This window comes from Camelus ferus, chromosome 5 (assembly GCF_009834535.1).
Source record: "Camelus ferus isolate YT-003-E chromosome 5, BCGSAC_Cfer_1.0, whole genome shotgun sequence".
In the NCBI taxonomy this organism is placed as follows: domain Eukaryota; kingdom Metazoa; phylum Chordata; class Mammalia; order Artiodactyla; family Camelidae; genus Camelus; species Camelus ferus.
In genome coordinates, this window is record NC_045700.1 from 85,213,252 (window position 1) to 85,229,093 (window position 15,842).

Below are 15,842 nucleotides of genomic sequence, written 5' to 3' on the forward strand. Positions count from 1 at the left end.
GGAACTGAGCCATCACTCACTTTTTGACCTTTTATGGTCAGCCTCAGAAACTTCATGGCACCTGTGGGAGTACCATTTAGCAGCCATCATATTACAGTGAGCATGTGCTGAAGCTCAAGGTCTACTGGGCGTTGACTCTCCCACCATCTTGGTGCTCATGGCTGTGTCATTCCTTTAATGGTTGTGCCCTGCCCCCTTCCCTTCTGTGTCAAACCAAGGACCAATTTGAGGGCTCTTTTTACCCTCAAATAACATGACTCTGTTATCCCCACCCCAAGTTCCAGATACCATGTTAGAAAAAGACAAAGAGGGGATGGGAAACCACAAGGCTGCAGTTAGCCCTCACCCCCTCTTCCCCAATGAACTGAGTTAAACCTAGGGATTGTTTAAATTATTGTTTTAAACCAAATTGGAATCAAACTTAATTGGACTAAAATTCAAATTTTCCCCACTCCTCAGCAGTGGGGCTTGTGAGGGAGATCAGAATTCTATTAAGAGTGCAGCTTCTTACCTGCGAATCTTGCTAAACTGAAAATTCTGATTCACTCGGTTTGGGGGTGGAGCCTGAGTTTAACTGCTCTCAAATATTGATTGGATGTTATGTGTTCCCTTCCTTGTGTTGTTAAAATTTGAATTCAGAATTGCATTTACCTTTGGCTGGAGAATTTTGAAGTAATTCTTTTTAGAAACTTCCATGGCTGGTCTGAAAATGTCTTTCTTTTGCCCACAGAGATGACCCACGGTTTGGTATGGAACTCTCAGGCAATGATTTTTCCCCAGAAATTTGCCAACACTGCTCTGCATTGCACTTGGAGCTTGGTTTTGCAAGTGATAATTCTGATTGATTATCAGTGTGATTCTCAAAGTCTATTTTGTATTTATTTTGGAAAATGCTTATTTTATTCTTAGAAGTCAAATGTCAGTTTTTCAATTTGTTTCAATTTTTTCAATAATCCTGCCAAACATTTGTGAGGCATTTTGAATCGGCCATGAGTATTTCCTCTCTTGAATTGTCAGCTCAATACTCAGCCGAAGTCCTCTCGACTCATCTGCCAGTGTCTGGGGCTCTCTCTTGGTACGGCCCTCTCCTCTCTGGACAATGACCCACAAATTCCAGCCAATATTTTACCTCCCTAAGCGCTGATCTTGCACTCTTCAAACCTTGGGGTTTGTCCCCTTTTCTCAAGGGTCACAGTTCTGAGTTTAGGACCAGGGTGTAAATCCCATCCCTGTTACTCCATCATGGCTGAAACCAGAGATCCCTTAGCCTACCTTTTCACCTTATCTTTTACTTCTCTCCCAGATTTCATACCAAGCTTCAGTTATTTGTCTCCTCTTGTCCCTTGAATCTACAAACATCTTCTCTCAGATCCTTTCTATTTGTCACATGCTCCACCTAAAATGCTTTTTGCCGAGATTTTTTTTTCACCTCTCTCCATATTTAGGTCTTTGCTCAAATGCTGTTTGTCTGGAGAGAACTTTCCCAACCACTGATCGAATTCTAATGTAACTTCCTACTATTCCTATCGCTCACTTTTTTTTTAATTGCACGCATGGCTCTGAAAACACTAGTTTATGCATTTGTTTACTAGCTTAGTACCTGTTTCTCCCACCAACATGTAAGTTTTATGATCGAGAGCATTTTGCTTCCCTGTTTGGCTGCCACATCCCGGTCCTAGACCAATACCTGCGACACAAAAGCCGCTCAGTAAATGTTAACTAAATTAATACATAAGGAGAAGTGTTAGAAGACTTATCTCAATATTCTTTGCCTTCTGTGCTTACAATAACTGATGCTTCTAATTATTTTCAAATCAAATAAAGCCCTAAACTTCTTAAATACAATAACGTAACTAAATAATGATATTCCAAGCAAATCTGGGTGTTTACATGTGGGTGAAAGCTCTGTCAAGGGTGCTGTGGGTAGGTGGTTGGTAGATGAACTCTATGTTCTTTCTAAGTTTTCTGCTTTTTTGTGAAAGTTACTGATGCTCCCCATGTTGCTACATCCTGCGTTTAATTTTCAGTTCTTCTTATACATGAATAACCAAGAGTTTTTAACGTAGTTCATTACTTCCTTTAAAAATTTTTTTATTGACGTATATATGCTATACAATATTATATATGTTACAGGCATACAATATAGTGATTCACAATTTTCAAAGGTTATATTCCATTTATAGTTACTATAAAATACTGGCTATATTCCCCATGTTGTACAACAGATCCTTGCATCTTATTTTATACCTAAGAGTTTGTACCTTTAATCCCCTTCTCCTAATCACCCCCTCCCCTTCCCTCTGTCCGCTGGTAACTACTAGTTTGTTCTCTGTATCTCTGAGTCTGCTTCTTTCTTGTTATAGCCACTAGTTTGTTGTATTTTTTAGACTCCATATATGTGATATCATACAGTACTTGTCTTTCTCTGTCTGATTTATTTTACTTGGGACAACGCTCTCCACGTCCATCCATGTTGCTACAGCATTCCATTCATTTTCATGGCTGAGTAGTATTCCACTGTGTATAATACCCCCATGATTACTTCCTGCTTTACAAACATGCTCTTTTCTTGGCTTCTATGACACAACTGCCATATTCTTCTGGTTTTCCTCCTTTCCTGGCCACTTGCTAACACTCTCATTTCCCAGCCCTCTTGATGGTGAGCTGACACAGAGCTCAAATCCTTAAACCTCTTCTCTCTCTACTCAACTTTGGTTGAATCAGTCCAGGACCAATCAGGTGACAGATACCACACAGTAACTTAACAGGGAAAGTTTAAAATAAGAAATTATTAAGCCATTTGGAGAAAGCAACTGTGAAGATTTGCAGAAGAACGGTGGTGGGCACCTCAGGGCCAAGGGAGGGACCTGGAAAGAACAGCCTTGGAAGGGGGCCCAGACCTCAGTGATTAAGGTGTGGCTGCAGCCTGTGGGAAGGAGGAGGATGCTCCTGGCCCAACATCACCCGGCAGGAGCAGCCCCTGGGATGCTGGTGAGCCAAGGCTGACAGGCAGGCGTGCAGAGGGAGAGGTGGTGCCGCAGCAGGTGTGAGGCCTGGGATACACGGTGTCCGCGGTGGGAAGGTGGTGGGGAACTGACCCCCGAGGCTACCGTGGGTCAACAGAGGGGATGGGTGTAGAGGGGACTGGGCATGCACAGGGGCTGGGGCACCACCGTGGGCATGGCTGGAACCAGGGGCTCAAGAGACCTAGTGAACCTCTGTGCCCAGGTCGGTCCAGACGGCTAGAACGCTGCGAGGGCTGACAGTCAGACAGTGGTTTGCTAAGGCCTCCCAGTGCCCGTGGTGGGAACGGCAGGCTGAGAGAGGGAAGGAGCAGAGATCTTGGCCGGGGTGCAGGTCCACAGTCTGAGGTTCCCAGCCAAGCTGCCAAGCCTGAATCAAGGGCTTAATGAAGCACGGGGGTGGTGGCCAAATGCTGGAGAGAGCTATGCCCTGCATGCACCTAGCACTGGAAAGACAGTGGAAGCAGAGCAGTGGCCTGGGGAAAAGGGCTTCTCCTAGATGCTGGTGGGTGATCCACCAGACCCAGGACACAAAACTGTCCCCCTGCAATGTCCCTTCAGTCCCTTCTACTGCCAGAGCTTAGCATGGTGTCAGCTGGCAGAGGAGAACTAGTTAATCACATCATGATTTATTATATTTGACAGTTCTCCCCACTGTGCTTTTCTTGAGGGCAGGGCTTTTTTTAATTCACTGCAGAATCTTCAGTGCTTGGCATATAGAAGATATATATATATAAAAGATACATATCAAATACGGTTGACTATTTAAAGATATATAACACAGTTAAGCAAATGAATTCTATAAAAATCTAAATATTACTCAATGTAACGTAGCGGGATTTGTTTACATTCACATTCTTTAAACATAGTAGGCTATGTATTATACACAAACTAGTAAAAGATTAGGAATGTTCATTTAACACCATCACCCAAATTCCACCTGTGGACAAATGGAAGTTTCCATCACCATCATTGGTAATGTCTGAAAGTATGCATATCTTTTATACTCTCTGCACACACCCAGTCTCGACTGTTCTGGTTCTGGGAATGAATCCCTTTATGGGATTTAGTATTGTCACCCTATCCTCCATGGTCCCCTTTCAACTTCTTCACTCCTTTTTCAAGATGTTTCTATTGCTTGTTTCATTTTGAGTAAACCTGGACTGACTGAAACTTAAAGAATTAGAAGTTGACGTAGAGGCAGTTTTACATTACGCAGCCTCACGTCATTATTCCAGAGATCAGACTTCTCCTGCACTTCAGAATCCAAACCCAAATTGCCTTGCAAACTCTCACAGAGCCAGGCCCTTTACTTCTCCCTTTCTGGTGTCTTAGCTTCATTTACTTCTGAATAGCACTTGTGCCGCTGCAGTTATTTTGTTCTGCACAGGAGAAGGAGGGTGTTAGAGGCAAGTGCACTGAAAAAAGGAGCCAACTTGCAGCCAGACTTGGAGGGAGGCCATAGAGAAGCCTCAGACAAAAGGCATAAAACTTTACTACTGTTGATGCCCACTGACTCAGAATCATTGGAGACAGATCAGATTATATTTCCATTCACTTCTTTTCAAAAAGGTGTAGACGTGTGTATCACAGTTGCAGAAAACTGACACCAGAAGTTGAGCTCTAAAAAATAAAGGCTATTAATAAAAAATAGTAAGTCAAAAGCCTAAAAAAAAAAAAACTAAACTAAAAAGAATATAAATCATGTAAATCTTCACCTGTGCTAGATAAATGCAGCATTTTCGTATATATGTAGACATTTTAATATGTTTATGTGTTTCTAGTATGTACATTTTTTACAAGGAAGAAAGTTATTTACATCAAAATATCCGATAATATACACTTAACCATGGGAAATTAACCTATGAATACAACTTCAGTATTTCTTAGACAACAAATTTCCAAAAGGGTTCCTTCTAGAAACATATCTCAACATAATAAAAGCTATTTATGATAAACCTACATCCAGCATAATATTCAATGGTGAAAAGTTGAAAGTTTTCCCACTTAAATCTGGAACAAGATGAGGATGTCCACTCTCACCACTTCTATTTGTATAGTATTGGAAGGCCTAGCCATAGTGATTACATAAGAAAAAAATAAATAAATAAAAGGGATCCAAATTGGAAGAGAAGAGGAAAAATTGCCACTGTCTGCAGATGACATGATACTATATATAGGCAACCCTAAAGGCTCCACACAAAAACTACTAGAGCTGACAAAAGAATTCAGCAAGGTAGCAGGTTACAAGATTAACATATGGAAATAAGTTGCATTTCTTTACACTAACAATGAAATATCAGAAAAGGAAAGTAAAGAAATAATCCCTTTTAAAATTACATCCAAAAAAATAAAATACTTGGGGATAAATATGACCAAGGAAATGAAAAACTTAAACACTGAGAACTAGAAAACATTGACTAAGGAAATTAAAGATGATTTAAAGAAATGGAAAGATATCCCATGTTCTTGGATTGGAAGAATTAATATTGTTAAAATGGCCATACTACCCAAAGCAATCTACAGAGTTAATGTGATCTCTATCAAATTACCCAGGACATTTTTCACAGAATTAGAACAAGTAATCCTAAAACTTATATAGAATCACAAAATACCCAGAATCGCCAAAGAATTATTGAAGAAAAAGAAAGAGGCTGGAGGAATAACCCTCCCAGACTTCAGACAATACTACAGAGCTACAGTAATCAAAACAGCATGGTATTGGTACAAAAACAGACATATGGATCAATGGAACAGAATACAGAGCCCAGAAATGAACCCACAGACTCTTGGTCAATTAATGTTTGACAAAGGAGGCAAAAACATACAATGGAGAAAAGACAGTCTCTTCAGCAAATGGTGTTGGTAAAACTGAACAGCTGTATGTAAATCATTAAAGTTAGAATATTCCCTCACACTATACACAAAAATAAACTCAAAATGGCTTAAAGACTTACACATAAGACAAGACACTATAAACCTCTTAGAAGAAAACATAGGCAAAATATTATCTCACATAAATCTTAGCAATGTTCTCCTAGGGCAGTCTATCCAGGCAAGAGGGGGGAAAAAATGCAAAAAGAAACAACTGGGACCTAAGTAAACTTAAAAGCTTTTGCACAGTAAAGGAAACCATAAGCAAAACAAAAAGACAATCTACAGAATGGGAGAAAATATTTGCAAAAGATGAGACTGACAAGGGCTTAATTTCCAGAATATAAAAACAGCTCACACAACTTAATAAGAAAAAACCAAACAACCCAATCCAAAAAATGAGCAGAAGACCTACATAAGCAATTCTCCAATGAAGACATACAAATGGGCAATAGGCACATGAAAAAATGCTTAATATTGCTAATTATCAGAGAAATGCAAATCAAAACTACAATGAGGTATCACCTCACACCAGTCAGAATGGCCATCATTAAGTCCATAAATGATATACGCTGGAAAGGGTGTCGAGAAAAGGGAACCCTCCTACACTGTTGGTGGAAATGTATCTTGGTGGAGCCATTATGGAAAATAGTATGGAGATTCCTCAAAAAAAATAAAATTAGACTTACCATATGATCCAGCAATTCCATTCCTGGGCATTTATCCAGAGGGAACTTTAACTCAAAAAGATACATACACCCCAATGTTCACAGCAGCACTATTTACAGTATCCAAGACATGGAAACAACTTAAATGTCCATTGACAGATGACTGGATAAAGAAGTTGTGGTATATTTATACAATGGAATATGACTCAATCATAAAAAAAATAAAATAATGCCATTTGCAGCAACATGGATGGACCTGGAGAATGTCATTCTAAGTGAAGTTAAGCCAGAAAGAGAAAGAAAAATACCATATGATATCACTTATATGTGGAATCTTAAAAAAAGACAAATGAACTTCTTTACAAAACAGGAAAAGACTCACAGACATAGATAACAAACTTATGGTTATGCGGGGTGGTGGGGAGGCAGTGGGAAGGGATAAATTGGGAGTTCAAGATTTGCAGATATTAACTAATATATAGAAAATAAACAAGTTTATACTGTATAGCACAGGGAACTATATTATCTTGTCATAACCAATAATGAAAAAGAATATGAAAAGGAATGTATGTATGACTGAACTATTATGCTGCACCAGAAATTGACACAACATTGTAAACTGACTATACTTCAATTAAAAAGATTTCCCTCTGAGTAGGCTTGTATGTGTACACTTTTTGCCTAACATAGAATTTTACTGATATTTAATAATACACTGTTTCTTAGCAAAAGTAGTGAAGTAAAATTGGTTTCAACTCATTTTATTACTTTGTGATTTGCCATTTGACAAATTAATATATCTCATAATTTATAACAAATAACCATCTATACATCAGATACCTACTAATGATAAGATCTCATGTCACTCATCATGCACACACAAATGGGCACACCCATATCCATCTGCATGCGCATATATACACACGCACACACACACACACACACACATGTACATACATACACATACAGTTGACCCTTGAACATGGGTTTAAACTGCACAGGTCCACTTAAATGCAGATTTTTTCCCAATAAATCTGTATAGCAGTATGTGATCCTTAGTTGGTTGAATCATCCAATGCAGAACTGTGGATACAGAGGGCCAACTGTTAAGTTATACACTGTTTCTTGACTGGGAAGGGGAATAGGGTCTCAGCACTGCTAACCCCCGAGTTGTTCCAGGGTGTACTGTACATGCATACATACATGAGCAAAAACATTTATACAACACTGAATTTCAACAATTTGATTGTATTGTACATAACTGTTTTCAGTAGCTTACTTTTTGCTCATACTGATTGCAAAAAAAGGTAGGAAAAATGGGACTTCTAAGGAGTGCAGGAATTTCATAATAGATCATTAATTTAAACCTTATTATTTCAAGATATACTGGTTCAAAGGCAAGGGAAGGATAGTATGAACTGGCTTAGCACATAAATCGAAGTTTCTAGATAATGTTGACTACAGCATGGTGTAACGAGACTACTGCAACTGCTTGGGTTCGTATGCAGGGCTGTTAACTACACAGAATGGGGAGGACCCAAACCATTGTCTTCTAAGTGAATGCTGTTATTAATGAGTGGAATGAAGTTAGCATTTATCAAGAACTAATTGACAGGTACCATGCTAAGAGCTGCTACAGTGAGAGCATGCCACCAGCTGCTCCCTAGATAAATTCAAGCTCCTAATCTTCTAAGTGGAGCTACAGAGGGAAAAATCTCCCTCAAGGGCAGAAATGCCATTTGTCATCCAGTTCTACCACCAGATTTACAGCTGAGGCCAATGGAAAAGTAAACATTATAAGGATAAATAAACATTAATAGGCCGTGTATCCATACTCAGGTTGAAGCAGCTATTACTGTGGCCAGAGTCTTGAGAACAGCAATAATTAGCAAGAAATCTCCAAAGTGCACTTGTAGGGGCCGAAATACTGGCTGGAAGGTCCCTCCCTGCTTCGCTAATCTTGAGAATTCTAATTTGCCTGTCAAGGAGTTCGTGGGTTTCCTTACACATTTAGATCTCACTCCATCTATGCATCAGTCTGATGAGGGAGCTATTTTTATGAGTCTCAATTTGTTTTCAAGGATTAAAAAAAAAAATTTGCTTTAGTACAAGAAAATATGGATGATTCTATGCAAGTTCATCACTGAGAAATAATCCAGAAGTCAGGTTTGAGTGTTAGGGAGTTAGGAGTATCCTGTTCTTACGGGAGTTACCTCATGTCAGATTAAGTGGATGATCAGCAAACCAAAGACTGCTCTCCCTGGAAACACTTTGCACCATTTGGATTACACTGATCAATAGTCAAAACTATGGTTTACACTTGTTTATGATCTTACAAGGCTGGCAACACAAACATACCACTTTTGTCACCCAAATCTCACTAAATTGATTCACAACCATGGTTCTTATAGGAGAAAAAAATCCAAATCAGTTCAGTGGGCACTTTTTTCCTTGAATCACTCTTTTATGTTGCAATCTCAAGTCACATTAATGGGATAGACGGCCACTTGGCAATCAAACCTCTCGACTTGGCCAACGTGTTACCATAATCTGCGGAGGCTTCATAACTGCATGCAAGACGTGCAAGGAAATCTCACAGCTCACATACGCATCAAATGGATGTTCTCTTCTAATCAGTAAAACTGGGCATTTATATGCTTCATTGTAACACATATAATCTAAAACAATGGTTCTTAAATTTAGCTGCACAAAAGAGTCACCTCTGACCTACTGAAATCATAACTTACAAGGGGCAGTTTCTGTTATTTTCAAGCTTCCCTAGGAAATGCTGGTCGCTGCTAAGCCTTTAAACACCAAATCTCTTGTCACCCCTCTTTTGGAATAGCTTTTAAAAGCTACTGCAACCCTTCACTTCTTTGAGAATTGACTGCATTATTTTTAATCAGCTTAAGTCAGTTTGATGAATACAGATGCCTTATTACAAACTTGGATAATACCAATTTTGGTCAAAAAATAGTAAGAACGCTTTTCTTAGGAGTACTGCAAAACACCTTCACAGGCAAGCCTGAGGGGGAATTTTTTAAAACTGATACTATAAACATACTATGCACAGACTTTTTGTATCAGTTTTGACAGAATCTGACTGTTTTATAGTGACACACACCAGTTGCCCATTGCTAGGGCTACTCTGGCACAAAATGCAGATTTTATCATTTTCCTCACTTGATTCCACGCTCTTTAGGTAAGTTTTCTGTCTCTTTCAGCTTACAACTCCATTCCATTAAAAAAAAAATCAGTCTAGTGGTTATTTTTTCGTAATACAGAAGACAGCATCATGTAGGAAATAAAATTCTACAGATACTGACATCTGACATCAGTTCTATAAACTTTTCAGAAAAATAAAGCACATACACCACACACACTGATATGTAAAGCCATATTGCCAATTTTTCTCGTGTAGAATCTATACAATCTCCTAACATCAAATTCCCCAAGGAACACTTTCTAAAAAAGTCAGCACCATCTTTCACCAAAATACTCACCAAGAAAATCAACTTCCAAAAGATCTAAATTCAGTTCATAAATTTCTGTCCAGTGTCTCCCAAAATGAGTTACTGGGACATACTAGCAGCTCATTAGAAGCACAGGTTTTGGGATCAGAGAGACTTGGGCCCAAATTCTTGCATCCTATTAACTGCAAGTGGGCTCGTGGATGAGTTTCTTTTTATCATTGGTCTGAATCTTTTCCGTAAGATGTTGTGAGTCAAGAGGGCTTTAACATCAGCATTTAGTATCACCTGGAACAACCCAGCAGTTGGGTCTACATTTTCCACTTTTTGTCTAGTTGAAAACCAAACAGCAAGTGATTTGCATTTATAAAAGTAAAAAATTATAATCCTCACACCATGAATAGCAGTCACACCCTCAACAATGCAGTACAAATTTCATGAAGTTCAATTCTTTTCAGACTTTCTTCCAAGACACTTGAATCATTAAGCACATTCATTTGAAATTTACTGAGTGCTTACACCCACACGCCAGACATTGTGCTGAGGCATTTATTCAAAAATCACAACTGCAGAATTTTAAGACTTAGAATTTTAATTTTCCTACGCTGCAAAAAAAAAAAAAATCCTTGTTTTATGTATTAATTGAGTTATGCTTCACCTGACTACTGAAATTCAACAACTTCACTGCACTAAAAATTACATAAGGTTCCTCTGAGCTCCTCGCATGTGGTTATTTTGGTGTGGCTCACTGGAGGTTCAACAGGACCCTGACAGGGAGGGTCAAATCACTTCAATGGCCCAGTTACAAATTTGCTATTTCTAAAACTATTAAATGAATGGGCTTTCAAGCTATTCATGCTTCCTGAGAGTTAGCTTCATGACCAATCTCTGCATCCTTACTTATTAAACTGTCATTCTTATGTCTCCTCTTACTTTTGGATAAATAAATGATGTGGTATAGGAAAGGCAAGTAGTAAGTAGAATTTTTTTTTCAATTCAAGATTTTAATTTACATAAAACATCTATTCATGTTACCCACTGAAGTATGTAAAACATTCACTAAGATTCCAGAATAGTTGCCATTATCTGCCCTGTTTCTCTACTTACTAAAAACTATCAGCAAATAATATAAAGACAATAAAAATATCTTAAGTTCCACACTGAGATGCTTCATGGGTTATCTTTAGCTTGCCATAACTTTCCTTCACATGAATGAGGTAGAAAGCAAAATGGTAACTTCGTAAACAAAAATGCTGTCAATTTGCAACATGGAAGGTAAGCACAGGAGCCACAAACAGGATCAAACTCAGGTCCAACTCCTAGTTCTGCCATTTCCTACTAGTAGCCTTGGGCAATGCTGGTCTAACAACAGTTCTCATCTCAGACCCCACGTGATGACTAAATTAACTAACCCACAAAAAGCACTCAGAACGGTGTCTGGCACATAGTAATAATAATTTGTCATTACTATTTAACATTTCTAACTGTTTCTGCTTTGGGGAATAGAAATGACTTATATTTGCTAACTTGAAATGTTTTAGCATTCTTATCAACACAGGACAGAACTTACTGACTATATGCACCATACACTATCTACAGTTTTGATGTGACAGCTTTCCTCCCCAGACTGAGACAACCTAATAGTGTACATCAGATACCAACCACATGAAAAATAAGGCTATAAAAATTGAGTCTGAAGTTATAGTAGGCAGGCAAAGATAAAAAACCCTGTTAATATTCAAAATATATACTTAACACTGTGAACAAAACCCAGACGTAATCTGGATTTAACATACTAAAATTACTTTCCAAATTTAGGAACTGAATATTTAGAAGCCTGAGATGATACCAATGTACTAGTCTCCTAGGGATGCAGGCATAACCTTAAGATCACTGGTTGTCCCCTAAGCCTTTCTTGCTATCCAACATACACACTGGGGGAATGGAACAGCAACAGTGCTTCATTAGGACAGGATTTTTACCAAGAAAGCGTACCAGCATCTTGAGGACTGGGAGTGGCACGTGTCTATGCTTACAGTGCTACACAGGCGGTTCTAACATAGCTTTTAGAGACATGCATCCCTTCCCCATCCCCTTTTAAAATTCATTGACATAAAGAATCCTTACAATCACAACCACAGTTTATTTTGTGAGGCTGTGTGTTCCCTAATTGCAATGAATTTTCAATCTTTAAATAGTATAACTATATATATAACAATTCAAAATAAACACTGTCCTGGATTCAAAAATGGTAGCAGAGGATTACATTTTAACAAGTGAACAAAAAGTACATAATTTGTGCAGTTGGAAAACTATGTGTCCATCTTCCTTAAAATTCTTCAAGTCACCAAAATCTGTTCACATCAACAGGATTAAATGAATGGTTAGGACTCATTATTCTTTGAAATTAAGACATTAAAAAACAAAGAAAAAGAGCATGAATGATCTCTTGCTGAAAAGAAGGCAATGTCAAATGTATCATTATGAGCTTGATGAGCTAAAATAATACTAATGCACTAAAACACATATAAAATGTTTTAAGTGACCTGGTTTTGTTTTTCAATGCAGCATCATTTTCTGCCATTCAACTCAACTGCAATTCAGAAATGTTTCCATATATTTATAAGCATTTAGAAGCACAAATATCAAACCTGTACTCCAAAACTAACAAGTTTGTCTTTAAATTCTAGATTTGATTTGTACACCCATACTTGAGACAATGTCATAAATTTAACTTTACTGATTTTTAATAGTTCAAATCAGCACTGAAATTTTTGTTTTAATGTCTCATTTAGATTTCAAATGAAAGTTTTTACATCTTTCATATTTATTAACTTGACAGTCTGAATGCTCTGTTTCCCAAAGTGTTATATCATTAAATTGTGAATTGAGACCAATAAAAAATTTCTGAAACCTGAAATACCAATATTTTCCTGTAGATAAACACCCTGTAATTACAGAAATTCCAACTATGTGAAGATCAGAAAGGGAAACCCTTCATGTTACACCTGACCTCTCGCTCAAGTATGATGAAAGTATCCTGAGAATCATGTTTATGATAGTTTTCATCTGTATCTTAATTGCATCCTGGAAAAGCGGAAAATGTAGAGATTAAGAGCATAAGGCTTACAATTCTACAGTACAAATGGAGACAAAATTAAATGCAGTAAGAGCATATTTGCAAGTCTTAAAGGAAAATTATAACCCAAGACGCATGGGGAAAAATATTTATGTGGAGTTTTTAATCCATATTAGAATTCAGTTGTAACGTGACCATAAATTTAAACAGATACCATCTTCTGAGACATACATTCTAATAAATGTATCAACAGTATCATAGTCAACCAAGGGTCAATTTGTTACTTGAACTTATTAGTAACACTGAATTTTTCTATCAACAGAAATCTATAGTGGTTTGCCCCAATTACACATCTGAAACATTGTCTCATGAAAACAAAATTAAACAAAATTAAATAAAATTGAAGATAAAAATACTCTGGAGTTAAAATAAAGCAAACTATAATCCTTGGCAGATCAGGTAAAAAATATTGGTGAAAGTTGGAAGCACAGGATAACTGACATGAATCTTCAGCACAAAGCACATCTTTGAAAACATGAAATGATGACTCTTTGGAGGACAAACAGCTAAATATCCAAGAATCATCAGGTTTGAAAAATATTGCTTAATCACTTTCCAAAACACAGCTGCAAGAACTGAAGATCTTATTAAAAATATCAAGGTAACCACATTTATTGCATCTTTAGAATGCATTTTGAAACAGAAAATTAACAGTGCACCCCAGCTTCACCAAAATATATATTTAAGAGAGGGGGAACCTAAGATATTTAGAAACAAATTGTAGACTATGTGCTTTTCAAAGGGGCTGAATTAAATACAACCAGCTGCCAACTTTGTGCTCTGACATACTTGAATTAGTGAATATGTGTATACTAAATTCATTTATTTTTCTACAATAAATGAAATAAAAACACTGCCCTATACAATCCACTATTAGCAGTGAGTACAACAGCAAAAAATCATTGTACACTTTATACATACTAAAATATTTTCTTTCTCTAGAGATAATGCAGAACAAAACCTAATCATTTTAAGAATTTGGGAAATCTCAAATTACAGCAGGGAAAAATCAAATTGGGGTGTGTACCGAGTCCAAAACAAAGGTTCCTGGTCATAAGGTTATTAGATTAGTAAGTGCAAGTGGCAGAATAAAGCATGCTCAGATTGTATGCTTGGGTCTCTGTATATTTATCAAACCTTTTAAATTAAACAAGACGAGATAAAGAAATGCCTTAAGCAGAGCAAGATAACTGGGAACTGTGTCATTTCTTTTACCATTTTTGTTACCCAACTTATACAATGCGCAAAGTGCTAAGCAACACTACAAAACACATTTACATGAACACTGAAGACCTGGGGAAATGAAATCCAACAATTTTATTTTAATAAGCTGTAGTTTCTAAATTTTTGTTTTATTTTTAACTGTTTTCATACAGTATTGAAAACAAAACGCGGCACATTCACATTTTCCCGAGGAACTGTAAAGATGATCTCTACAGGGATAAACGTTGTAAAGCCTGAAGCTCAATCAACTGATGTTGAAAACTCTCAAAGGGAGTAAAGGCTTGATCTGAATGGTCTAGAACATGTACTGTAATTTAATAGAAGAGATGGTCGTCTTAATATTTAATGATTTAAAAGAACTTCCCAGTCCATGCGAAGAGTACAGTTCAATAATAAATCAAATTTCTGAACGCATTTTATGCTACATATGTGTATACTTTGCGATCCTCAGGTGTTCGTGCCAAATATTCTCTCTCAATAAGTCCTTCAATACGTTTCTTAATAACAACTGGACTTGGTAAGAATCGAGCCTTCAACTGCTGAGTTACCTAAAAGAGAAGGTAAAAAAACATACAAACAAAAACTAATTGCATATAAACACACAAAACTTCTTATCTTTGAATAGAACTGATGTGTCATTTTAAGACTCAGATCCAACTTGAGTAATCTGATTACAAAAATTAAAAATACAGAAACTTAAAAAGGTTTTATTTAAAAATGTAATGTACGGTTAGAACATACCTCCTCACACCAGAGTGTGAATGTTAAAGTGGATTAGTGGGTGAGTCGGTTGGAGTACATCAGCATGAACGTACACCAGCCTACAGCTTAAAGTCACTTAACCTCACTACGTGGTGCTCGCTAACTGCGTGAGCAGACGGGATGCTTCAGAATCATGCCCGGTAGGTGCTGGTCTTCTTTTCCCCGACAGCTGTCAGGATTCTAGGTATCACGACATCAATAATAATAAAACAGTGACTACAGCAGCAGCCAAAACCTGACTGATGCGCTATGTCTCAGTTTTGTGTGTATTTATTTATTTAATGCTCTTATTCTTGCAAAGTAGGTTGTCTCACTTTACAAATGAGGAAAATGAGCCAGAGAGGAAAACTGACAAGAACAAGTAGTAAATGGAGCCAGCAGAGATGAGAATCTGAATCTTCCTGCCCCTGAAGTACATGCTTTTCCCTAATCCCCCCTGCCGCTCTTGCAGATCATCCATCCATCCATAAGCCAGCTTTTCTTTTACTCCTGTTGGATCAGTTCATTTCCGCAGACCAAAATGGACTGGCAACTTATCAGAATCTGAAACTTCAGCACTTCACCCTCCAACTAAAATTTATCACCCTTCCAGTATTATCACTCCAGTATCAACAGATCTGTTCTCAACCCACCTGAGACCCTGAATCCTCTGACCCCTTCTTCTAAGCTATTAGTAACTTTT

The 15,842-nt window shown here is 37.6% G+C and overlaps 1 protein-coding gene across 3 annotated transcripts in view; it reads right to left on the bottom strand.

The window, feature by feature from the left end:
• Positions 1-12,158: 12,158 nt before the first annotated feature.
• The window catches only part of CUL3 (cullin 3), an 85,496-nt gene continuing 81,812 nt past the window's right edge, over positions 12,159-15,842 (bottom strand). For all 3 annotated transcript variants that reach the window (XM_032480353.1, XM_032480352.1, XM_032480354.1), the window contains one exon: positions 12,159-14,946. In XM_032480353.1, coding sequence (XP_032336244.1) covers positions 14,815-14,946 — 132 coding nt within the window. In that variant the 3' untranslated portion in view covers positions 12,159-14,814. The remainder of the gene's footprint in view (positions 14,947-15,842) is intronic.